The following is a 22,406-nucleotide window of genomic DNA, read 5'->3' on the forward strand; positions in this document are numbered from 1 at the left end:
GGGGCGGGCGCAGGTAACCCCCGGCCGGGCACAGCCCGGGGCGGGCGCAGGTTACCACTGCCGGGGAGAGCCCGGGGCGGGCGCAGGTAACCCCCGGCCGGGCCCAGCTGGCGAGCCTGGGGCGCTGCTCCCCTGGCCCGGCAGGTGACGGGCGACCCCGCCCCGCCGGCCGCGGCTGACTGACAGCGGCGGGAGATACCACTGGCGGCGGGGGGGCGCCGGCCCCGCTCGCCCGCCCGGCCGCCCCGCGCCGCCCCCGGCTCCCGCCCTCCGCAGGCTGCGCCGCCCGCCCGGCCCGGCCCGGCCGGCGCGGCGGGACGCGGGGGCGGGGCGGCGGCGAGCGCTCCCCCGCGCGGCGCGGGCGGTGGGTCGCTCCAGCCTGGCGGAGCGGGGCCGGCTCCGCGCGCCCCATGGCTCACTCGGCGGCGAGCGCGCGGCGCGTGTGTCTGCCTGCGCGGGGCCGGGCTGGCCGCATGGAGCCGCGGCCGCTGCCCCGCTAGCCCCGGCCGCCGCCCCGCGCCCGCCCGCCCGCGCCCGCCATGGCGCTGCTGGCCGGCTGCTGCCTCCTGCTGCTGCTGCTGCCGCCGCCGCTCGCCGCCGTGGAGGGTAAGTGCGGCTCCGGAGCTCGTGTGCGGGGGCCGCCCGGCCGGCGCAGGCGAAGGCATGGCGGGGAGCCGCCGCCTTTCCCGGGGGCAGGGGCCGTCGCTTCCCCGGGCCGGCGCCGCACCCCTCCTCCCCCCCCTCGGCACGGGAACGGGTCCCCGGGAAGCGCTGCCGCGAGCAACCGGCCGGGGCCCCCGGAGCCTGGGGGACATGCAAAGTTTGCAGCCTAACGGTGGAAGTGCGGGGGGAGGGGATGGGGGGCCAGGACCCCGCAAACCGCTGGCCAATGCGGGGACGCTGTCCGGGGGCTCCGGGCTGCAGCTGTCGGGCTTGGCTGGTGGCGCCTGGACCTTCCCAAACATGGCGTGGAGACAGAGTGGGCGTGTGGGGCACACAGGTCCCCCTCTCCCCATGCCGTCTGCAGCGGCTTCTGGCATGTGCCTTGGGTGGCATTGCCAGCCTGATGCCTGTGCTGTGCCCTCTGCTGGCACCACCGTTAGCTGCCCCTGGCTTGGCGGGCAGCCCCGGCATGGCAGCTGTGCACTCTGAGAGATGCTTAGGGTTCCCGGTCCTGGCGCCGCACAGGCTGCCCACCTCAGCCTGGCGCGGGCGGGCGGGAGAGGGTTTGGCATGTGCCTGTAGTGGGCCCTGGCACCTTCCTGGCTTCCGGAGCCTGACATTAGCCCTTGGCATGGGCTTTCGGGAGCCCTGTGTTCCCTGGAGATGACGTGTTCCTGGCTGTGTTCTCCCCGGGCCGTGCAGGCTGGATGCCAGGTAGGGAGCCTGTGGAATGTGGGTGCGTTTGGAACATGCTGCCCGACAGGGGGAGACTCATTGCGGCGGCACTGTCTGGGCACAGGATGCGGTGGGATTCATCCTTCTCGCATGCCTGTCCATCCGTGCCCTCACACCGCCCTCTGCGCTGGGAGAGAGCTGGCCCTGTCGCCCAGGGAAGCACCAACTGCATGGAGCCCTGGGCTCCGCTCTCTGGGGCCGAGAGGAGCGCGCTGTCTCCGGCTGGACTCTGGCTTGGTGAGAGCTTTGAGGGCAGCGAATGGAACTCGCCTTCAAGGCAAGGGGTGACTGGATCCCTTGCTGGGCGGATGGATGGTTTTGTGTGGACGCCACTGGGTTTGGATGTCAAGACAAATGCCCGGAAGGGGCCCACGGCTCTGCGTTGGTGTGGGCTAGGGATGAGGCACTGTTGATTAAGTCGGAGTTTTGGGGAATGACTCATGGGTTGGCCAGCTATACGTAGTGATATTTACAATATGCGCGCTTGGCACAAACAGGACTATTTACGTTGCAGTGGAGAGCACTAGCCAGCAGTGCTGTTCAGAGGAGCCTGGCATGTTTTTAATTATAGGGAGATGAGTGTGTCTGTAGGAACATCCGTGTCCAGGGCGGGTGGCTGGCCTGATCAAATGGCAGTATTGATGGTTGACAGCGGCATTCCTGCAAAGCCAGCCAGACCCGACACTGCTGACTACAGCAGGAGTGGCTGCTGCGTAGGCGACTAGAGCCATGGGAGGGGAGGGGGCTGGGGCTGTGCACAGGAGCTGGCTGACACTTCCGTCCCCACCCTCCTAGTGCCACCTCTCTGTGGCAGAGGAGAGCCCCATGCAGCCCACCGGACAGCGCTAGGGATCAGTAGCCCCATGTACTGTGGCGCTGCCTGGCCATAGGGCTCCTTCTCCATTTTCTAGAAGGAGTCAGAAACGCCAGATAACATGGGCGGCTTCCCGGTGCCATGGCAGCGTCTGGCTGGGCGCGGAGTCAAGAACGTGCTGGGCTTGGTGGGCTTTTCTCCTCTGTTAACTGGATTGCCTGGCAATGCAGAACCCAGGCTGTCGGCTTTGGGGTCTGACTGGCCTCACATTAACATTTCCCCCACACACGCTCCCCTGGGCGCTCCACTGTGTGTGTGTCCTGGTCAGGGGCTCTCAGCAGATGTTGCCCCACCAGGAAGGCGGATCTGTTCTTTGGCCAGTCGCGTTGGTCCAGGCGTTTCCCCAGCTGTGCGTTAGTGTCACTCTCTGCCTGTCCAGTGGCCTGTCGGCACCCACCCTCAAGCCCCTGCACCTGAGCGAGGAGCCTGTGTCTTTCCATTTTTGCAGTGAAGGGCCCCCAGCCCTCCCCAAGGGGGCTTTGCTCACGTGGGTTTGAAATAGGGAAACAAGCAGCTTTTTTGGGAAAGATGATCCTGGGCCTGGCTTGAAGTCATTGGGCTGGGCCTGGTCTCAGGCTCCTCTCCAAGACCCTGCCAGCACTGGCCTGGAGCATGGAAATGAAACCAGAGCTGGGGCTGAGTCTCCTGCTCCTGCCGCTCGCTCCTTTACCATTTACTGTAGCAAGAGCCTTGTTCTCTCCACCTGAAGGCGTGTCTGGTGCTCCTGTGGGCTGTGGCACCTCACAGGTCAGCAGCTCCCGTCCTTGCTTTGCAAAGCTCCAGTCAGCAAATGCAGTGCTCCTTACTGGCCAGCCCCCAGACTGCCAGATTCGGGCGGGGGGGGGGGGGGAGAGGCGGGAGTGCTGCCAGTTTAAAAAGTCATTAACATTATGGAGAGCCATTGGTGGGGGTGTACTGGGTGTGGAGCGGGAGGAGGAGGGCCGTAGGGGGAAGGGCGTGCACAGGGAAGTCCTGCTCTACTCAGGCCTGTTGGGCGCTGGAAAGAAAAGAGGGGAGAGGGGGAAGGGGAGGAGAGTGGGGAGCAAGGGGAGGGAGTCACAAACCAGCTGGACATTAGAGTCTGAAACACAGTTGCCAGAGTCAAAATGGGACAAATGCAAACTGGGGTCAGTGCGTTTCCCACTGGACTCTCTGGGCCTCATGCTGGGTGTGAGTGACTCACACAGCAGGTGTGAGTGTGCACTGGTGCTATGTAAGCTGCATCTCTTGGGCATTCAGTGGAGTGGGGAAGTGGAGAGAGTGGAAATGTGCCGCAGGAAGAGGGGGCTCTCAGATGGGTAGCTCATAGGCTACACTCTCCAGAGGCCTAGCTGCTTTCCATGCTGCTAGCCCCTTGCCCCCCCCCCCCCCCCCCGCCTTCCCGGATGGGTCAGCTTCACTCATGTGCTCGCCACCTTAATGCCAGGTTGGTGTAAGTCACTCATATTATGCCCTTGAGCTGCCCCCCTCCCTGATGGATAATGTCATTGCCTGCTAGGGCGGTCCTGGGCATGGCCCATGGTCCCACACTACTTCTGTGTGATGCCTAAAATTGTAGGATTGAAAGGGACTTTGGGAGATCATCTAGTCCAGTCCTTTGCACTCATGGCAGGACTAAGTCTAGATCGGGGGGACCCAGCATCATGTTCATGCAAGCAACCCCCAGCTCAGGCTGGCTCTGTCTCTCTGATAGCAAAGCCTAGCCCAGAACTACCGCCCCCAAGCTGAATGCCGGCTCGGCTGTCTTGGGGTGATGTGGTGCTCTCCTCCCTCCTTGAGTCACTTTTCTCCAAGGTGGTAAGCCTGGCATGCTGATTGGTCCTGCAGCTACCATGTCAGGCTGTGGCTCTGCCTTGGCCAGTGTAGGAAGAAGCTCAGACATTTATGCTTCAGTGCCTATGTCTAATCCATTCTAGCCTCCCTTGCCTTGTGCGAGCTGGGCTATTGGTAGGTCCCCCTGGTACTTGCCTCCGCTCTAGCAGGTTGGCTAAGCATGTGTGCCAGATCTACTGACACAGCAAATCAGTGTTAAGAGTCCTTCCTTACATTGGAGGCTCGGCAGGCGTCTCACTCCACCATATGTCTGAGTGACACCTCCTCAGCCCCTGCTCCCTGAATGTTCCCCCGCTGCCTTCGCAGCTGCAATGGACTCCTGGCTGTTTTTCCTTTTTCTCCAACAGGCAGGGCAAGACCTTTGGCTTATTTATGGGAGACAGTGTTGTCTAGTTGTTAGATTGGGGATCATCTTCTCGGAGACAAGACTCCTGGGTTCTATTCCCAGCTCTGTGATGTTGGGGAGGTCACTTGTCCCCTCTGTCTCTCAGTTTTCCCCATCTTTAAATGGGTGAAATAATACAGACTCCCATCCTGGGAGGCTTCACTAATTGATGTTGTAAGGTGCTTTGAGATCCTTTGTTGAAAGTAAAGAGAATGCTGTACCGACCAGTAATAGATATGTACGTATCCGTATTTACACACACTTGGGCTAATTCCCCAAAGCTACACATAATTATGAGCAGAATCACTGGGAAGAAAAACTTAAACTGGGAAGTGTGTATGGGAATTAGGAGTTGTTTAAGAACATTTCACTAGGTGCTCCAAAAGTCTCAGTATCTCAGCTGTAAAAAAAGGCTGTTTTTTAAATCTTAAAGGAAATGTGCAAAGAACAATAAAATATAAATCAGTGTGGAAAAAGGGGAGGTGAGTGGCAGTGAATATAAAACAGAAGCTGAGAGGGTGCAGGCGGCTGATAAGAGAAGCAAAAGGGATCCTCCCCATATCTGTGTCAGAGAGTTAAGGGTAATAAGGAGGTGTGTTCAAAATGTACCCGGAACAAAAGGAATCCTAAAAATAGTGTTGTCAATAATGGTGCAGAAAAGGCAGAAGGGTTCAATAAATATTTGTCCTCTATTATGAATCAAGTTGGATGATCTATCCATTGTGTACAATGATGTAAAAATACTTCTCCAAGGGTAACAAAAAGGACGTTCAGTAGCAGCATCTACTCAAGTTACACCTTTTAAAATCAGCAGGGCCAGAAAGCTTGAACCTGAGAGGTTTAAAAGAGTTGGCCAAGGAGCTCTTCATACCTTTTGATTTTTACTTTTATTAAAACTTGCAGTGCTTGAGAGGTTTTAGAGGGCTAGAAGAAATGCAGTATTGTTCGAACAAAATGTTAACGAATAAATGGGATAACCTGGGTAACGACAGGATACTATTAGCCTGACCTCGATGCTGGGAAAAACAGTGGAACAGCTAACACCAGAATTCCACCACTAACAAGCCAACAGATGGAAATATAATTAATACTGGTGCACGTAGTTTCATGGAAAATAGGTCTTGTCACACCACCTTGATATCATTCTTTGATAAGGTACAAGTCTGGTTGATAAAGGCAATTGTGTTGACTGAATATACTTAGAATTCTGTAAGGACTTAGCTCTGTCAGACATTAATCATTTCCCCCCTTCCCCGAAATGTATAAAATCATTGCATCCCATATTAGATGGATTAAAAATGTGCTAACGACTGATCTCCAACTGCAGTTGCTGGTAGGGAATGATCCACAATGGGGTGTTCCCAGTGGGGTCCTACAGGGCTTGGTTCTCAGCCTAAGGCTATTCAATAATGTGTCATTACACGTGCTTGGCAGAAGGGGTGGCGAACTAAGGGGGGGCACCTTGGGGTTCTGGTTAGGAGCAGCTTGACTGTGAACACAGTGAGGCCCTGGCGTGCTGCTCAGCCAGGCCGAGGTGTCGAAAGGCCTTGTCTGTGCAATACATAAAATGCTTGCACTGGGTTGGTGTAGTGATAGTATCACCAAGTCCCTTGTGTAACACTGGCTGTAATGGCATCAGTGTGCGTACAGTAGGCTCACTATTCCTGTACAGAAAGAAGAACAGCTCTGCGAGTGGGAGGCACTTTTGTACCGGTAAAACTGCATCTACAGGGGAATAATACCGGCAAACCTATGTTAGTGGTACATTCACAACCCCCGACTGACACTCTGTTGGCACAAATGCTGCATGTAAGCCAGGCCAGAGGTACATTGAAAGTCCTGCGGGAGGGGAGGAAATTGGTGACTTTCCTGTCCTGACCTGTTGTGTCCCTCAATCGTATTTCCCTTGGGGGATCCTGAAATAGATTCTCAGCAGGGACTGATCCACAGAGCCAGTGCTAGGACCAAGGCAGGGAGCAATGGGGTCATTCATGGAGCATTCTGCCATGGTTGGGATGCCCTGTCCTCTGTCACAGCCAGGGGGCGCTCTGGACTGTGGAGGGCAGCAGCAGAAATAGGCCAACCGCAGATGAATTCCCGAACATCTGGGTGCTGCTCATCTGAGCTGGCTGAATTTTTTGGGAAAACAGGCTATCTGATACTGCCTGCTTCTGGATCAACCCCAGGGCTTGCCGGCCTTCAAGAGCTGTGGCTGAATGGGGAAGGGCGGGGGGCCATGGCAACTACTGGGGGCAGGGGAGGCCCTATTTGGAGACTTTTGTGGGGGTTCCAGAAAGGTTCAGTTCATAGCTCCCAAGCCTTGCTGTAAGGCCGTGTTGAAAGGCTCTGGGGGGCTGCAGGAGGTTCAGGGGGCCTTGTGCCTGCTTAGTGCCAGCGTTCTCTTCAGGCTCCTTGGGGGCCTGGGCCTCAGTGGGAGTTTCACTGTTGGCTCTGATTGCAGCAGGCCGGGGCCCTCCCTTCGCTGATCCTGTGGGCCCAGGTGCAGGCCATCCAGGTACAGACCATCCAGCTCCTACCCTGTGCTGAACTGTGGGCGCTTGGGACTCCGGGACTGAGCGCTAGAACCACCCGGAAATAGAGCCCCCCCCCCCCAGTATCACGGTTTCATCACTGCCTCCTCCAAAATCGGGTCTGCCTGGGGAGAGAGAGTTATGGGCTCTGGGTCTGGCTGGGGTCAGCACCTTTACTGTGGAGATTGATCCTCTTCATTGCCGTGTGATCCCAGGCCAGCCCTCCCTAGGTGTCTGGCACATGGAGGCCGTGCTGGGCTGCCTGCATTCCTTCCAGGCTGACACTTCTCCCCTCCCTCCTTGGTAGGGTGGATGGTCTAGTAGACAAGGCATGAGGCTGGGGCCTGGGAGACCTGGGATTAATTCGCTGCTCTGGCACAGATTTTCTGGGTGACCTTGGGCGAGTCTCTTAATCTGCCTCACTTCCTGTCTGTTCAATGGGGGTAATGCCCTTTGGGGTATTGTGAAATTAAACTCCACTGACGATTGTGAGGTGCTCAGAGGATATGGTGAGGAAGGCCAGGTAAGTACGTAGAGTGCTGGAGCTCCTCTATTAGGGTTATCTCTTGCTGTGGCTTTTGTATCTGCTCTTTCCTGAGCCTCAGGCTGGTTTGCACAGTTACAATCTGCGGGGAGAGCACAGAGCGGACTCGGATGGGGAGGGCTTCAAGCTATGAGGAACCCATACAGTGTAGGGTTACCCTGTCGCTGGCTTGGGTCTCACCACAAGAGGAGAATGAACAAGGTGCTGCCTTTAACACATCGGGAGTGAATGCTGCTCCCGCTGGCTGCCTTTTGACTGGGAATGGGAGGTTCTGGAGCTAATTACTGATGCCCCTCCAGCCCATGGGAGGCTGCTTTTCCAGCTTGCCCCCCATGTGTGTAGGAGTTTGTCTGGCACTTCGGGATGGAGCTGTGGAATGAAAGGCTGGAAATGGATGGGTCCTAGGGTAATTACTCATCACTATCATGCTGGGCTGCTAGTTACAATCTGTGCAGCTTCCCTGTAAAGGAGCGATAAGTCCTCCCAACTAGAACCAGTGCACAGGGCAGAAACAGTGCAACCCTCCCCGCCCCCCGCCAGTGAGATGTAAAGTGTATATGGTAGCACGGATATGAATGACAGTGTAGACCAGGAGGTGAAGACACACCTGAACCCTGTGCCAATGTACCCTCCAGGGCTCTCTGTGTTGCTGAGCAGTGCTGCCACATCTGTACTCCTGTTTTTAGCTGTGTAGTGTCCCACTGCTGGAGTTTTTACCACTGCAGGGAAAGGCTCTGATGGAAGGTGGCAGTGGGGAAACGCACCTGGCAGCCTTTCCCTGACACTGGGAATTCTTTCCCAGGTATCTGCTTGCTGGGTCTTGCCCTCATGCTCGGGGTCTAACTGATCGCCAGACTTGGGGTCAGGAAGGAATATCCCCCTGGATCAGATTGGCAGAGACCCTGGGGGGTTTTCGCCTTGCTCTGCAGTATGGGGCATGGGTCACTTGCAGGTTTCAACTAGTGTAAATGGTGAATTCTTTGTAAAGAATTCTGAGGTCTTTAAACCATGATTTGAGGACTCTAGCAACTCAGCCAGAGGTCAGGGGTCTGTTACAGGAGTGGATGAGCGAGGTTCTGTGGCCTGTGATGTACAGGAGGTCGGACTAGATAATCCCGTTGGTCCCTTCTGACCTTTAAATCTGAGTCTGATCCAAAATGAAACGTGTAGACGTTGCCAAATGGACATTTTTCAGAACTTTCTGTTCCACCAAATGTTTTGATATTTTTGCCCTTTTGTCCCTATTCAGGACAAAAATGAATTTCCAAATACCAGTGTTTTCCATGGCCCCGGGTTTTCAACCAGGTGTGTTTATCACCAGACAATTTACTCTGCAGCCCTGCTCCTTCAGTCCCCCTGCTGGGTGCAACCCCGGGGAGTGTGCTAGAGCAGTGGTCTCCAAAGTTTTTGGATCGCACACCCCCACGGTGCCGCGAAAGAAAGGAGAGGGGAAGATTTACCCCAGGCGTGCCACCGAAGCAAGAAGAGGGGAAGACCGGCTGCAGGCGTGCAGAGCTGCTGTCAAAGGGAAAAAAACGGTGGAGTGCTGTCCGGCGGCACTCCTCCTGCCTCGCACCCCCTGGGGTGCATGCACCCCACTTTGGAGACTACTGTGCTAGAGAACCAGGGTGAGTTGGGTTTCCTTGTACTGTACCTTGCCATTGCTATGGCATCTGTCTGTGTGCTTGCAGGGGTGACTGCTGTCATGGGAGGGCCTGTCTCAGAGCAGAGTCCCCCTCTGGGCTCTCTTGGACACTCTCCCTTTGTCATGGCTGTTTTGCTGGTGTCTCTAATCTAAAGAGTGTCTTGGGCCCTGCCAGGCTGGGGTGGGCTTTGTGTGCAGAGCAGAGCTGCCAGCACAGCCGCTTGGCTCACCGGGTGCTCCCAGATCCCTTTACCTCCCTTCTCATAGTGATAACCCTCAGGGGAACAACTGGGAGAGGGGCAGTATGCAAATCAGAAGGTGTCCTAATAGTATGGCAGTGGATATGCTTCGCCTCTGAGCATGTCAAGTGTCAACTGGATGTTTGCAGTCCCCTGAGCTCGCTGCAGCTGGTACTGGAAGTGCTGGGTCTGTTCTCCTGCCTCCTGAGGTCCAGGCTAATGGTTACAATGCATCATGCACCTGCAAAGCCACTGTCTGTCCCACTGGAGAATGCCTGTGCGTGGGAGTGGCTCTGTACTCTTCCCCCGTGTAGAGAGGGCTCTGGGTTGATGGGGCTGGGTCCTGGGAAGGGGTGTGGCCCGGCATCTGTGTGCTTCAGCTATTCTTCAGCCACATGAGCTCCATAAGAGAGGGTCTTTGTAGACAGGGCCATGCAGCTCCAGGGACAAGAAGGCACAAGTCCTGTGTGCTTGGATGGAGCAGAGCAGTGGCAGTGTCTGGCTACAAAGCCAAGTGCAGGTCTGCTCCTGGCTAGAGCCATTTGTTTTATTAGTGACTAGAGGCTGCTGGATCCAATCTGCCTGGCAACCCCCTCCCAATCAGAGATTCCTTCCTGAGTTCCTGGAGCAAGAGAGCGGAGGGTGGGAGCACAGAGATCAAGCAAGAGGGGGCACTGGGACCTGAGCATACCTGTGTCCCTCCGGCAGAGGAGTCATCTCTTCATAGAGATCCCCAGTGGATTCAGATGAGACTCTTGTACAAGGACAATGTGTCCGTCTCCCCCCCTGCTCCCCCCCGCGCGCGCACACACACACACACAGAGGGGACTGGGAGCAAAGCAGGGGATGGGGGCTGTTGGGTTGGATGCAGAGGGCTTTGTGCTCCTGTATTCCCACTTGGCTTCTGAGCAGGCAAAGTCGCTGCTTCTGCCAGCAGCTGCCTGGGTACCCCCAGTTCCAGGGGTGTGGCAGGCTGATTTCCAGGAGCTTTATACTGGGCCTGGGCAGGGGCATGGCCAGAGCCTCGTCCTGCTGGGGTCACTGCAGATCAAGATGTGCCGAACGCACCAAGCCAGGCCTCGGAGGAGCCTTTCATGTCTGAGCCGATTATCCTTCCCTGCCTGCGGGAGGGGGTTGGGAAAGCCTGGCAGAGAATGAGGTAATGAGCGCGGTAGAGAGGGTTCTCCGGCTCCATACAGACCCTCCCGCCAGACAGTGCAGTAGAGAGGCAGAGCAAAGGGCTGTGCTGAGCTGGGGCAGTCGGGGTGGAGATCAGGGAGTGACTGGCTGGCTGCAGCAGGCACAGGGAATAGCTGGCTGTGAGGAGAGAACAGCCTCGTGGACCCTGAATGCAGTCAGATCCCAGGAAACTAGCCAATACGTTCAGTGTAGCGCTGGCTTCAGTGTGGCTGAGGTCACAGAGCAGCCGGCGCTCTGAGCCCTGCTGGGCCAACGGTTCCCGGTTCGGTCGCTACCCAGAGGAGGATTTCTGTGGCAAGTCAATCGGTTGATAAAACCACTCCAGGGTTCAGAAGCATGTCCACGATACGTTCCCCAGAAGGCCCACAGCACCCTGCCAGGATGAGTCCCCTGTGTGTTGGGCACTGCCAGCTCTCAGTGAACAAGGGGTTAACGTCTTGTCTGTCCCAGGTATTGTATATCTGGGCTGCCTGGGACACAGGGAGGGCCTGTGGGGCCCTCAGGTTCCACACCCACGGGTGACGGGGCGGGTCCGAGCCCCAGGAGACTGTGTTTGCTGGTCATCTCACATTGTTTTTCCTTTCCCTTGCTGACGGTGACTGTGTCTGTCTGTTTCATTGTTCCCCCAGCTTAGTATTGCAGTGCGGGTGGGAAACAAAGACACAGGGAGCTGCCCGGCCCGCAGGGAGGCTGGGACAGCGTGGGGATTAGAACCCGGGAGATCTGACCCAGTTCTCCTGCTCTGTCATCTTGCGCCATCCCAGCCTCCTGTGACCGAACAGAGCGAGGACAACAGTGTCCAGGATGCCGGAAGGAGCTTCATTGCTGCTCTGTTAAAATTGCTGGGGTCTGCTTCCTGCTCCACTGTCTCCTTCTCTGGATGTGTCAGAAGATTCCCAGCACTGCCTCCAGTCTCCCCAGATCTGCGTGCCAAGTGGGGCTGGGGGAAGGCATCCCTTTCCAAAAGTGAGATCTATGAATGGCTTTAACCAATTGAAAAGGAAAAGCTGGAGGGGAGCTTATCATGGCAGACCTGGGCCGTCCCCCGAGGAAGGTCACTTGCATTTTGGCTTCCCCATAGGAGCGCAAGGGCGGGGGCATTCTGTGGGAGGAGGGGAGGCAGCTTGCTATTGATCTGAAACGTTCTGACACGTTACTGTGTCATAGGCCAGCTGGGAACATCCAGGAGTGCAGGGGTCACCCAGGGCATCCCCTGCATTGCCATAAGCTGCCACACCACCCTTGGGTTAGGACTAGACTTTTCTGTTTGGGTCTCTTCTACACAGCCTCATTCCCATCCTCATGACTCTAGTATCTGGGTACCCTCCGGTCGTGGAGCAGATGTGACTAATGTCCGTTCCCTCTCATAGATGTATAGATTCGTAGATATTTAGGTCAGAAGGGACCATTATGATCATCTAGTCTGACCTCCTGCACAACGCAGGCCACAGAATTTCACTCACCGCTCCTGCGAAAGACCCCTCTCACCTATGTCTGAGCTATCGAAGTCCTCAAATCGTGATTTGGAGTGGGAGTGGTTTGGTTTGGTGGATTTGGGGGTTCTCACGTCCATGCTGCTCTGTGTTTAGTCAGCAAAGGCAAGTCAGAGAGGTGCCCAGATGGGAGGGGGGCAGGTTGGGGTGGGCCTTGGTTCCTGGGGGTGTTTGTTCCAGCCTGGGGATGGCTCCCAAGGAAGCTCTGACTCTTTCCCAGGGAGAGTTCTGCTTGATGGACCTGAAGCGCTTGAGCCCTCCCAGCCCTGCATGTGAGTCAACATCTCCATTTCACACGGTGATCCCCAACTGTCCAGTTATTACGGTTATCAATAGCAGACAGGAGTAGAAGCCAGGAGCTCCTGGGGCCCAGCCCCATGTCTGTCCCTAGGCCTTGCTGCCTCTCCTAGCCACCACCCAGTTCCTGGGTAGTTCTGGGTCCACTACAGACCCAGTGTGAGGAATCGGGGTTGGCCTGCTCTGGAGCTGGGCAAGGTGTGAGGCTGAAGCAGTGATCCTGCTCCCCCTTTGCCCTGCCCTTGGTGCCGCTCAGATCCACAGAGAACGGACCCCCCCCCCCAACATTCATCTCTGAGTCTCACCAGCAAATACACACAGCATCTGATCCAAAGCCACAGAGGTCAACCCAAGTCTCTGCATTGCCTTCTGTGAGCTTTGGCAAGAATCCTCACATCCTCACAGGTATTTAGGCACCTCAGTTCTGTTGGTTGCACTGGGTGTTAGGAGTCTGGCCCAGATCCTCAAGGTATTTAAAGTGCCTGTTAGTAAATGGAGCAGGGCCCTGGCCTGTGCAGCCTGTCCCCGTATGGAGATCCTGGGAGATCAGGGTGGTTCCCGAAGGGGACTCCCCTACTCCCGCCCTTCCAGCTTGCCAGTGCTGCCAGCTTGGTTCCTGGAGAGCAGCCGGCTGCGTCACCAGCATTGCTGCTGGCTTGCGTTCAGCACTTCCTCTAGGAGCAGCACTTGGCTGCCAGGAAACATCTCTGGGGAGACATCTGCTTTCTAGCAACTTCCCTGAGGCAAGAGAACAGGATGAAGTCAGGCGGTTTCTGTCCTGGTCCCTCTACCTGCTGCAGCTTCTCTCCTTTCCACAAAGCTTTGTGTGCCCATCTCTGCCCTGTTGGCAGGGCTGGGGAACCACCTGGACCAGGAAGAGGGTGCTCTGTCCACCAGGCGTTTCGTTGCTGTTGTTGTGCCCCCATGTCACAGCAGTTAGGGTGCCCGTGCAGATGGCCATAAAACCCCTCTGTGCAGAGCAGGCTGCCAGCACCAGGCAGCTGCCGCAGGGAACAGCTTCCTCTTTGCTATCGCCTGAACTCCACATAGGCGCTCTGGGCTTAGCAGTGCAAGCCCTCAAGCTCTGGCACTGAGAGTGAGGACGGACGGAGCACGTCTTGGCGGAGGGGTCTCTGTTATGCAGAGCTCTGGGTTCCCACTACGGTGAGGTTGGAGGGACTCGGTCTGGGGCCTGGCCAGGTCCAGCTTGTAGCCAGAGTTGGGGTCTTGTGACCACAGGTCCCTGGGCTTCGATTTCAGCTGCAGAGAGGGCCAAGTGCTTGATGGTACTGGAGCAGGGGACTGAAATGCTGCTCTTCCCCCTCCCAACTTGCTCCCCCCTGCCCAATCTGCACCCTGGATCTCCCCTTGCTCCTCATCCCAGCCCAGGTCTTTGTGCCCTCTACTGCCAGAGCACCCAAGGACTGTATTGGGTATGGGTGGTGGTGGTGTCAGCATGTGCTATGCTGCCAGAGACCCCCAGGGGGCTGTATTGGGTACGGGGGGCGGGGGGGGGGAGACCACACACTCAGCGCGTGCCATGCCATCCGTCGCCCCAGGGGGCCGTATTGGATACGGGTGCGTGTGTGCATTGTGCTGTGTTGTCAGAGCGCCTCCAGGGGCTGTATTGGGTACCCGGGGGGGAGTGGGGGGGAACGACTCAGCACATGCCATGCTGTCAGTTGCCCCGGGGGCTGTATTGGGTACGGGGGGGATGGGACCTCAGCATGTGCCATGCTGTCAGTTGCACGGGGGCGGGGGCGTATTGGGCACGGGGGGGGGAGATCAACGTGTACCATGCTGCCAGAACACCCTGGGGGGGCTGTATTGGGTACGGGGTGTGTGTGCGTGTGCGCTATGCTGTCAGACCGCCCCAGGGGGCTGTAGTGGGTACCCGGGGGGGTTCTTGTTAGCACGTGCCATGCTGTCAGTCACCCTGGGGGCTGTATTGAGTACGGGGGAGGGGGGCTCAGCATGTGCCTTGCTTTCCAAGAGCCCGGGGGGTAGGGGTGTGTGTCAGGGTGTGCTGTGCTGTCAGAGCGCCCCGGGGGGGCTGTATTGGGTGTGGGGGGAGGGGGGCTCAGGGTGTGCTGTGCTTTCCAAGCGCCCCGGGGGGGCAGTATTGGGTGTGGGGGGAGGGGGGCTCAGGGTGTGCTGTGCTTTCCAAGCGCCCCGGGGGGGCTGTATTGTTTGTTGTTTACTTTCTAGAGTGCAGCGTGGGTGCACACCTGCTCCGACTGGGTTCGAGGTGGTGTGTCTGGGGGCACAGGGGGTGATGGGAGAAGCGAGAGCAGGGGCAGTTTGTGTGTCTGGGGAGCTGCGCATGCGCAGAGGAGGGGGGAGACGTTTGGGAATGACTGGTATGCAGGTCTCTTTATCTGACTGAAGCCTCCCTTACTGGCCCCCGGGAGACGAATGGGCCATGTCTCCCCTTCATCCTGTGTGTGTGGTGTGGTGAGGGGTTTGGGCTCTCCGCAGGGTGAAGCAGGCTGGGCCATGCTGCCTAAGTGGAGCCTGGTAGCTGCTGCTGTCCGGCGAGGTGCTGCTTGCCGCCAATCTGAGGGGTGGCCGCGAAGGCAGCCGGTTTAGCTGGGCTTGCCCAGCACAGGCAGGTGTGGAAGGAGAGCGCTCCAGGGGCTGAAATCACTTCAAAGGAGTGTGCTGTTGCCCGAGGAGAGCAGAGAGCGCCTCAGTGAGTGGCTGCAGGCGGAGGGTGGGTATATGAGAAATGCAGCTTGTCCCACAGTTAGTTCCTCTTCACTCCTGCGTGCGGCCCAGGCCGTGTCTGCACTGCGGTTTGGGCTTGTGCTAGTCTGCACGCGTTCGCTTAACTCCAGTTAAGAATGCACCTTTTTTCTTGGGGGAGATGTACCCTGAGTGGGTAACACATGGAGAAATCGGGGCCGATTCTCATCGTGCTACATCAGAGTAAACCTGGAGTAACTCCAGGGCAGTCCCTCTGCATTTACATTGCCAGAACTGGTCCTTTCACCAAGGCATGTGTACGTGTACAGACACGCACACCTTGGCACTGCTGGCTGCATCTGCATTCTGCTTGCTTGGGGTTATGTGTAAATCCTCTTCGGGGTGCAGGAGAGCTGCCTGCGTTCTCATCCCTGTTGGGCTCAGCCTTCCCTGCACCTGTGGATCTCTGTGCCTCTAGCTTACCTGACGTCTCAGCAGGGAGGCCGTGTCCTAGCTCCATTTTCCATACCCCTGCAATGCCCACCCACACTGTCTCCATGCAGCTCTGCCGAGCTGTGGGAGACCACATGCTGCATCCTGGGCAAGGCAGCCCAACAGCTGGGTGCCCTGCGTCCCTATGCCCAGAGCTCCTGCTGGGGTATTCAGCTGTGCTGGGCCCCTGCTCCGGCCTGTGCGTCAAAGCACATTGAGTCCATGCTGTACTCAGGGAGTGTGAGCAGGGTCAGGAACCGCAGCGGCTCCCTTCCTCTGGAGGGCTGCTCTGTGCAGGCTCTCAGTGAACTCTGCTCTGTCAGGTGCTGCGGGTCAGGGAATCTGTTTTTGAACCTGACCTAATTCTGCTTGTGGGAGCTAGTAATGCCACCGCAGGGCCACGAGAGGCAGTGCCAACGGATGGGCTGGGGAAATAGATGCTTCCCCCACCCGGGCAGCCTCTCTTGCTTGAAGGGGCTGTGGCTTTGTACCCTCAGCAGACACACAGCCAGCCACAGACAGTCCCTGTGCGACTGAGGCTGGGCCTGTCTCCTCTTCCCCAGCCCAGCGTGGACAAACGTGGAAAGTATTTTGAGTTGGAGTGTGGGAAGCCCAGGGCTTTACAGAGCAGTGGGATCAGCTCCCTGGTGAAAATCGGTGGGCTGGGAAAGCCCCCACCGGAGAGCAAAGGGACAGCAGGTTGGCAGCAGCTTGCGCCAGATCGGCATAATTGTTTCTGTGCTGAGGGACACAGGCTAGTGGCTCAGGAACAGGCTGGGGCTGTGGCTCCCCTGACTTCGGGGAGGTCTTTGATACAGGCCCTGAGCGATATTTTCATTTGGAAACTGGAGCCGTCTGGGTAGGGATGGACACACCACTGGATAGCAGCCCTGGAAGGAGTGACTCGTGGTGATCCTGGAGTAATGAAGGGATTGGTGTCGGGCTCGTGGGAAGCAGCAGTTGGGCACTGCAGAGGTCTGTTCTGTATCCAGTATTGTCATAAACACGCTGGCTGATGGACAGCGAATCGGGTTCATTGATGGCACAAGCCTGGAGCAATGACAGCACTTCGGAAGGGAGAAAAGTTGTCCTGACCTGTCAGTTTCTTTTCTCGGAGATGTCAGGTCGGCTGGCCTTTCCCCAAACCTGCCCTGCCCTGTTTTAGACTGTAAGTGATGGTTCTGCTGCTTTGGAGAGATAGGAGGGCCTGCTCCCCCCGCTCAGTTTCCAGTGACTGTCATCTGAGCTGCCTCCATGCATGAGGCAAAGTAACCCAAAGCCATCAGTCCTGGGTCCTCAGGTGCAGCCTCCAGAGACAGCACTGCTGTCCAGCATGGTCTCACAGGTGTGGAGAGCAGGCTGACCTCAGGGTAAGGGTATTCAGCCCCAGGGGAGGAGTGGTGGAACATGAATTTCACTCCATTAACCTGCGGAGTGCTGGCCAGGCAGACACAGGCCCAGGGCTCAGAATGGACAGAAAATTGAATGTGACTCAGTAACTTGTTGCTGTCACTAGAAGGGCAGATGTTACTTTGGGTTTTAATAAAAGGGTCACTCCCCATCTCCAGGGGTGCAGTCTGGGGTCCTGCTTCTGGGGAGGGATAGCTCAGTGGTTTGAGCATTGGCCTGCTAAACCCAGGGTTATGAGTTCAGCCCCTGAGGGGGCCATTTAGGGATCTGGGGCAAAAATTGGGGATTGGTCCTGCTTTGAGTAGGGGGTTGGACTAGATGACCTCCTGAGGTCCCTTCCAACCCCGAGATTCTCTGATTCTGCTAGTGGCTGATCCCTGGTGCTGGGTGCAGGAGAACATCCCCCAGAGCAGGGCCTGTCTGTATTTCCTATTATTTACCCACCTTTCATTCTGCCTCTGTTTCTTTGCTTTCCTTTACTGATAGCTCACTGCAAACTCGGGAAGCAGAGAAGGAGGTTCTCCCATGAGAGAAGGAGCTAAAAGCTCATTCTGACCTGATGTCAAACTCTTTGCTTTCTGACTGAATATTTGCCAGGAGATTTCACTGTGACTGACACCTGTTCTGGCTGCAGATTGACAGCTTTCGATAAATACAGATCTCCTGGAAATGCTGAATTGACTGTCAGCTGCTTCCACTTGTCACCTGTGTTTCTGCTAATATGGAGCTTGAACAGCGTAGAAAGGCTGTGATGTTGCCCCTCTAGGCATGGCCATGGCCTGGGCGCTGCCAGCTCCCTGGCTAGGGCTGTAGTGCTGCCAGCCCTTCTGTGGTAGGTTGCAGAGCGTGCAGAAGTGTTGAGCAACACCAGTGCCGGGGGAGGCTACCTATGGTAACAGAGGAGCGCAGGATCTATGGGGCAGGCCTGTTCCTCTGGACTGAGCCCTGGTGAGTCGCAAGCACCATGAGTGCCAGTTCCCTTCATGACAGGAGCCCAGAGCACTAAAATGGCAGCATGTAGGTGGGGTGATATTACTGTGGCTTTAATAGGATGAACAGTCTCCAGGATGTGGGAGCTGACAAGGGGAGGAGGCACCTGGTTTTAGGTTAGACTGGCCAGAGTTAAGTGCTCTGCCACCGCACATACAGAGCATCTGAATAAAGACTGTGGTTCAGTTATTAGCAGTGAATGATGTAAAATGACCATGGTACCAGGATTGGGGGAACTGATAAAAAGAACTGGAAGCTGGGTGGTTTTTTGTTCGTTCATTTAAAAACAAACGAACAAAAAAACACAAGTAAAAATCACTCAGGAGTGAAAAACAAGTTTGAATGAAATGAGATGGACCAATTCAGTTAGCACATTTCTAAAAATGTTGAAGTGCTGCGGAAACCTGGATTTATGTTTGAGGGCATCAGGGTCTACTCTAAGGGAAGATGAACAAAAGATTGCTACCTTTTTGAAAAGTACAGGTGCTGAAGCAATTTGTTTATATAATTCGTTTTGAGATTAATGAAATGAAAAATTTCAGTTTCATTCAAATCAAATGGAGGAAGAGACTTTTGAATCATTTAAAACAGATCTAAAGATAAGAACTCAGATGTAATTTTCTGAGTCAATAAGAGATCAGTTGTGATGCGTATAAAAGATCTCTGTGTAAGAAGATTAGAACAGTCAGATCTAAATCCAGAAGGAGCAGTGAGAATTTGCCAAACTGCTGAACTTAATCAACAATTGCACATTTTAGAAAGAAAACCAACTGATATGAATATGGACTTAATAAGAAAGTGTATATTAAAAAAAAAAGGCTATGGAGGAAAACAGAGTCAAAGTATTAAAGTTAAAACATATGAGCATATGAAAGAATGCTCTAGAATGTGCAGGGAGCCACCAACCTAGACAATGTCCAGCAGATGGTCAAACCTGTCACACCTGCAAGAAACAGAATTATTCTCGAAAGTTGGTAAACAGAGACGTCTGGAAGAACTTAAAAATATACATTCAGTTCCAAATTCAAAAGTCTCAGAGAAGATGCCAAGTAAGGAATGCAGAGCTGACGTTACAGAAGAAGAAAATTGTGTTTCTGAGAATTTTGAAACAGAGCCACTCTGTGAACTATAAGGAGGATTGGATAGTTACACTATCTACTAATGGAACATGCATTTTGTATGTAATAGATACAGGTGCACAGGCTAATGTAATTTCTTCTGAAATTACAAAATGTCTAAAAGTAAAACCTCTAGTAGGAGAACAAATGCAGATTCATTTATAATCTAATATAGTGGTGAAAAAATTCCTGTTATGGTATTTGTGAATTACAGGTCATAGTTAACGATAAGACTTGTAGTAGTTAAGGGACAAAGTATTTCTATTTTAGGTTTAGAAACGTGTTTAGCACTAATTCTAATTGGTAGAATTCAGACTATTCAGGATTCTGAAATGCTGGAAAACTTTGAGGTATTCACTGGCATTGGTAAATTGGATACAATGTATAAAACAGATATTTTAAATGAAACAAAGAAATCAGTTATACATACAACTAGAAAAATACCCTTTGTTTTAAGACCGTGGTTTTCGACTTGTGATCTGCTGACCTGTGGGGGTCTGCAGACTGTGTCTAAGGGGTCCGTGAAAGGTTGTCATTATTACAGAATAGTGATTTTCAACTTGTGGTCTGTGGACCCCTGTAGTTTACAGACTAAGATTTCCAAAAGGGTCCACAGGTCCATTTGAAATTTTGTAGGGATCCGCAAATGAAAAAAAGATTGAAAACCACTGCTTTAAGAAGTAGGGTACAAAAGAAATTGGAAAGGTTCTTTAATTTAGATATAATTAAAGAGTTGAAGAACCGACTGGGTGAATTCAGCTGTAATAGCAGAATAGAAAGATGGATCCTTACGTTTGTTTAGATCCGAAAGACTTACTTACGTATGTTTAAAAGGAACATTTAAAAATACCTACCAGGGAAGAAATATTTGGACAAATGGCAGGACCAAAATACATTTCTTCTTTTTGATGCTTCATATGGATTTAGGTAGATATCTTTGGAGCAAGAAGGTCAGTTGCCATGTACATTTAACACAGCTTTTGGATGTTACTGTTTTAATGCTCCTGAGGTATTTCATGGAGCAATGCAAAAGATTTTTGAAAATATAGATATAGTAATATGGGGAAGAACTTTAGAAGAGCATGATATAAGATTAACTAAATCATTACCCAGAGCAAAAGGAGGATTGAAACTTAACAAAAATACATGTAAATTTATTGTGCAAGAATTAACATTTCTTGGAGAAGAACTGACCAGTCAGGAGTTGATCCACAGTGAATACAAGCCATTGATGATATTGCTTACCTAAAAGATAAGAAGCCATTACAGAAATTTTTGGGTGTGGTTGATTTTGTAGGAAAATATAAACCTAACCTAGCAGGAAAAAACAACCAACAAATTGAAGGGCTTTAACTTTGAAAAAATAATCAATGGAAATGGGACTATGAACACAATAAGAATCTGAGCAACTAATAAAAACCGCTCCAGTATTGAAGTTATTTGATAGTAACAGACTTACAAAATTATCTTCAAATGCATCCAAACAAGGCCTCAGAGCAATTCTATTACAGAAGTGTCATGCACTATGAAAACCAGTTGCTTATGCATCTAGAGCTATGTCAAACCGAATGTCAGTATGCTCAAATAGAGAAAGAGGCTTTGGCATTGGTTTTTGCATGCAAAAAAGTCTCACTTTTGTATGTGATAGAACTGTACTTGCAGGAGTAGTTCATAAGCCATTAGTTAATATTTCAAAAAGGAACATGACAGACATACTGCCTTGGTTACAAAGATTATTTTTTCAATTTTATGTATATGATTTACTAGTGGAGTATCAGCCAGGCAAATCATTAATTGTTGATAGAAAAGGAGTACTTGTGGCACCTTAGAGACTAACAGCTCTAACAGCTGTAGCTCACGAAAGCTCATGCTCAAATAAATTGGTTAGTCTCTAAGGTGCCACAAGTCCTCCTTTTCTTTTTGCGAATACAGACTAACACGGCTGCTACTCTGAAACCTGTCATTAATTGTTGATGATATTCCTTCTAGAGTTTAAAATGTAACCAGTGTAATTGAAGAAGGTGATGTGATACATGTAGATGTACTTAAATAGTTTTCTGTATCAGAAAGAGTATGGAAAGAAATTGTACAAGTAGACAGGTTGAGAATTTGCAAACAGTTATTACAGCTTGTGAAAAAGGATATAATAAATTATACTGAAGCCATATAATCAATTTATTCAAGATTTATCAGTAATAGAAGGAATTCTGGTTAAAGGCAATAGAGTAGTAATTCCTTTAGGGTTTACAGCAGAGAGGTTGCAGTGCATACATGACGGACATGTAGGCATAGATAAATGAAATGTAGAGTGAGAGGTTCTGTGCTGGCCCCAAAAGACAGAGTAATATAAAGAATGTGACATATGTCAAAGACATAGAAATGCTCAGTCTAAACAACCTATGACACATATTCATGAAACTTAAGACCTCGGTCTAAAGTAGGCTTAGATCTATTTCAGCGGTTCCCAAACTTTAACAGCCACGAACCCTTTTCACTAAATTGTGAAATCTCATGAACCCCCTCCTAAAAATGAATATTTCCAGGGATTTAAGTTTAAATTTCCTCCGCACTCCGTGGGGCTCCTGCTGCTGGACCACGTTGACCACCCCGATCAACTGAGCTCCACTGAACTCTGGCTGTAGGTCCCTCTGACCGCCAGGGCTTGGGCTGCCAGCCCCGTGTGGAGCTCCTTGCCAGCCCCGTGTGGAGTTCGGGCGGCGGGCTCCTTGCTGACTGGGGCAGGGCTCAGGCTGCCAGCCCCACCTGCCCTGCCCCATTCTTCCTAGGCTGTCTGCCCTGCAACCGGATCCCACCTGCTGCCTCCAACGGCCGGGGTCCTCTGGCCGCCATGAGTGAAATTTTTCTGGCGAACCCCCTGTAACGTTCTGCAAACCCCAGTTTGGGAGCTACTGCTGTATTTGAATATAAAGGAAATGCTTTTGTTCTAGTTCATTTTTGCATTTCCCTGAAATATCTATACTATAAAACACATATGCCAGTCAATTTATAAAATGAAATTAGTTTTTGCGAGGCATTGCATTCCCAACACAGCAATTACTGATGATGGACCTCAATTACATAGTCAAGTGTTCAAAAGTTTTTGCCAGTATGTGTATGATTTCAAACAGATTGCATCAAGCCCAGGTTTATCCTCAGTCTAATGGGCTAGTTGCAAATGGTGTTAAAATAGTAAAAAGATTACTAACAGAAGCTGAAGAAGTGAATTCTGGTTTATATTTGGTGTTGTTAAATTACAGAACATCGCCATTACC

General features: G+C 53.2%; 1 protein-coding gene and 1 long non-coding RNA gene across 10 annotated transcripts in view; one reads left to right on the top strand and one right to left on the bottom strand.

The window, feature by feature from the left end:
* Nucleotides 1-525: 525 nt before the first annotated feature.
* Nucleotides 526-22,406, top strand: part of EPHB2 (EPH receptor B2) — a 406,427-nt gene continuing 384,546 nt past the window's right edge. For all 9 annotated transcript variants that reach the window (XM_073316305.1, XM_073316307.1, XM_073316306.1 and 6 more), the window contains exon 1: nucleotides 526-606. In XM_073316305.1, coding sequence (XP_073172406.1) covers nucleotides 540-606 — 67 coding nt within the window. In that variant the 5' untranslated portion in view covers nucleotides 526-539. The remainder of the gene's footprint in view (nucleotides 607-22,406) is intronic.
* The window catches only part of LOC140899967 (uncharacterized), a 53,534-nt gene continuing 52,144 nt past the window's right edge, over nucleotides 21,017-22,406 (bottom strand). The window contains exon 6 of the long non-coding RNA XR_012155522.1: nucleotides 21,017-21,091. This is a non-coding gene — a long non-coding RNA (uncharacterized lncRNA). The remainder of the gene's footprint in view (nucleotides 21,092-22,406) is intronic.

The sequence above is a fragment of the Lepidochelys kempii genome, chromosome 18 (assembly GCF_965140265.1).
Source record: "Lepidochelys kempii isolate rLepKem1 chromosome 18, rLepKem1.hap2, whole genome shotgun sequence".
NCBI classification, from domain to species: Eukaryota; Metazoa; Chordata; order Testudines; family Cheloniidae; genus Lepidochelys; species Lepidochelys kempii.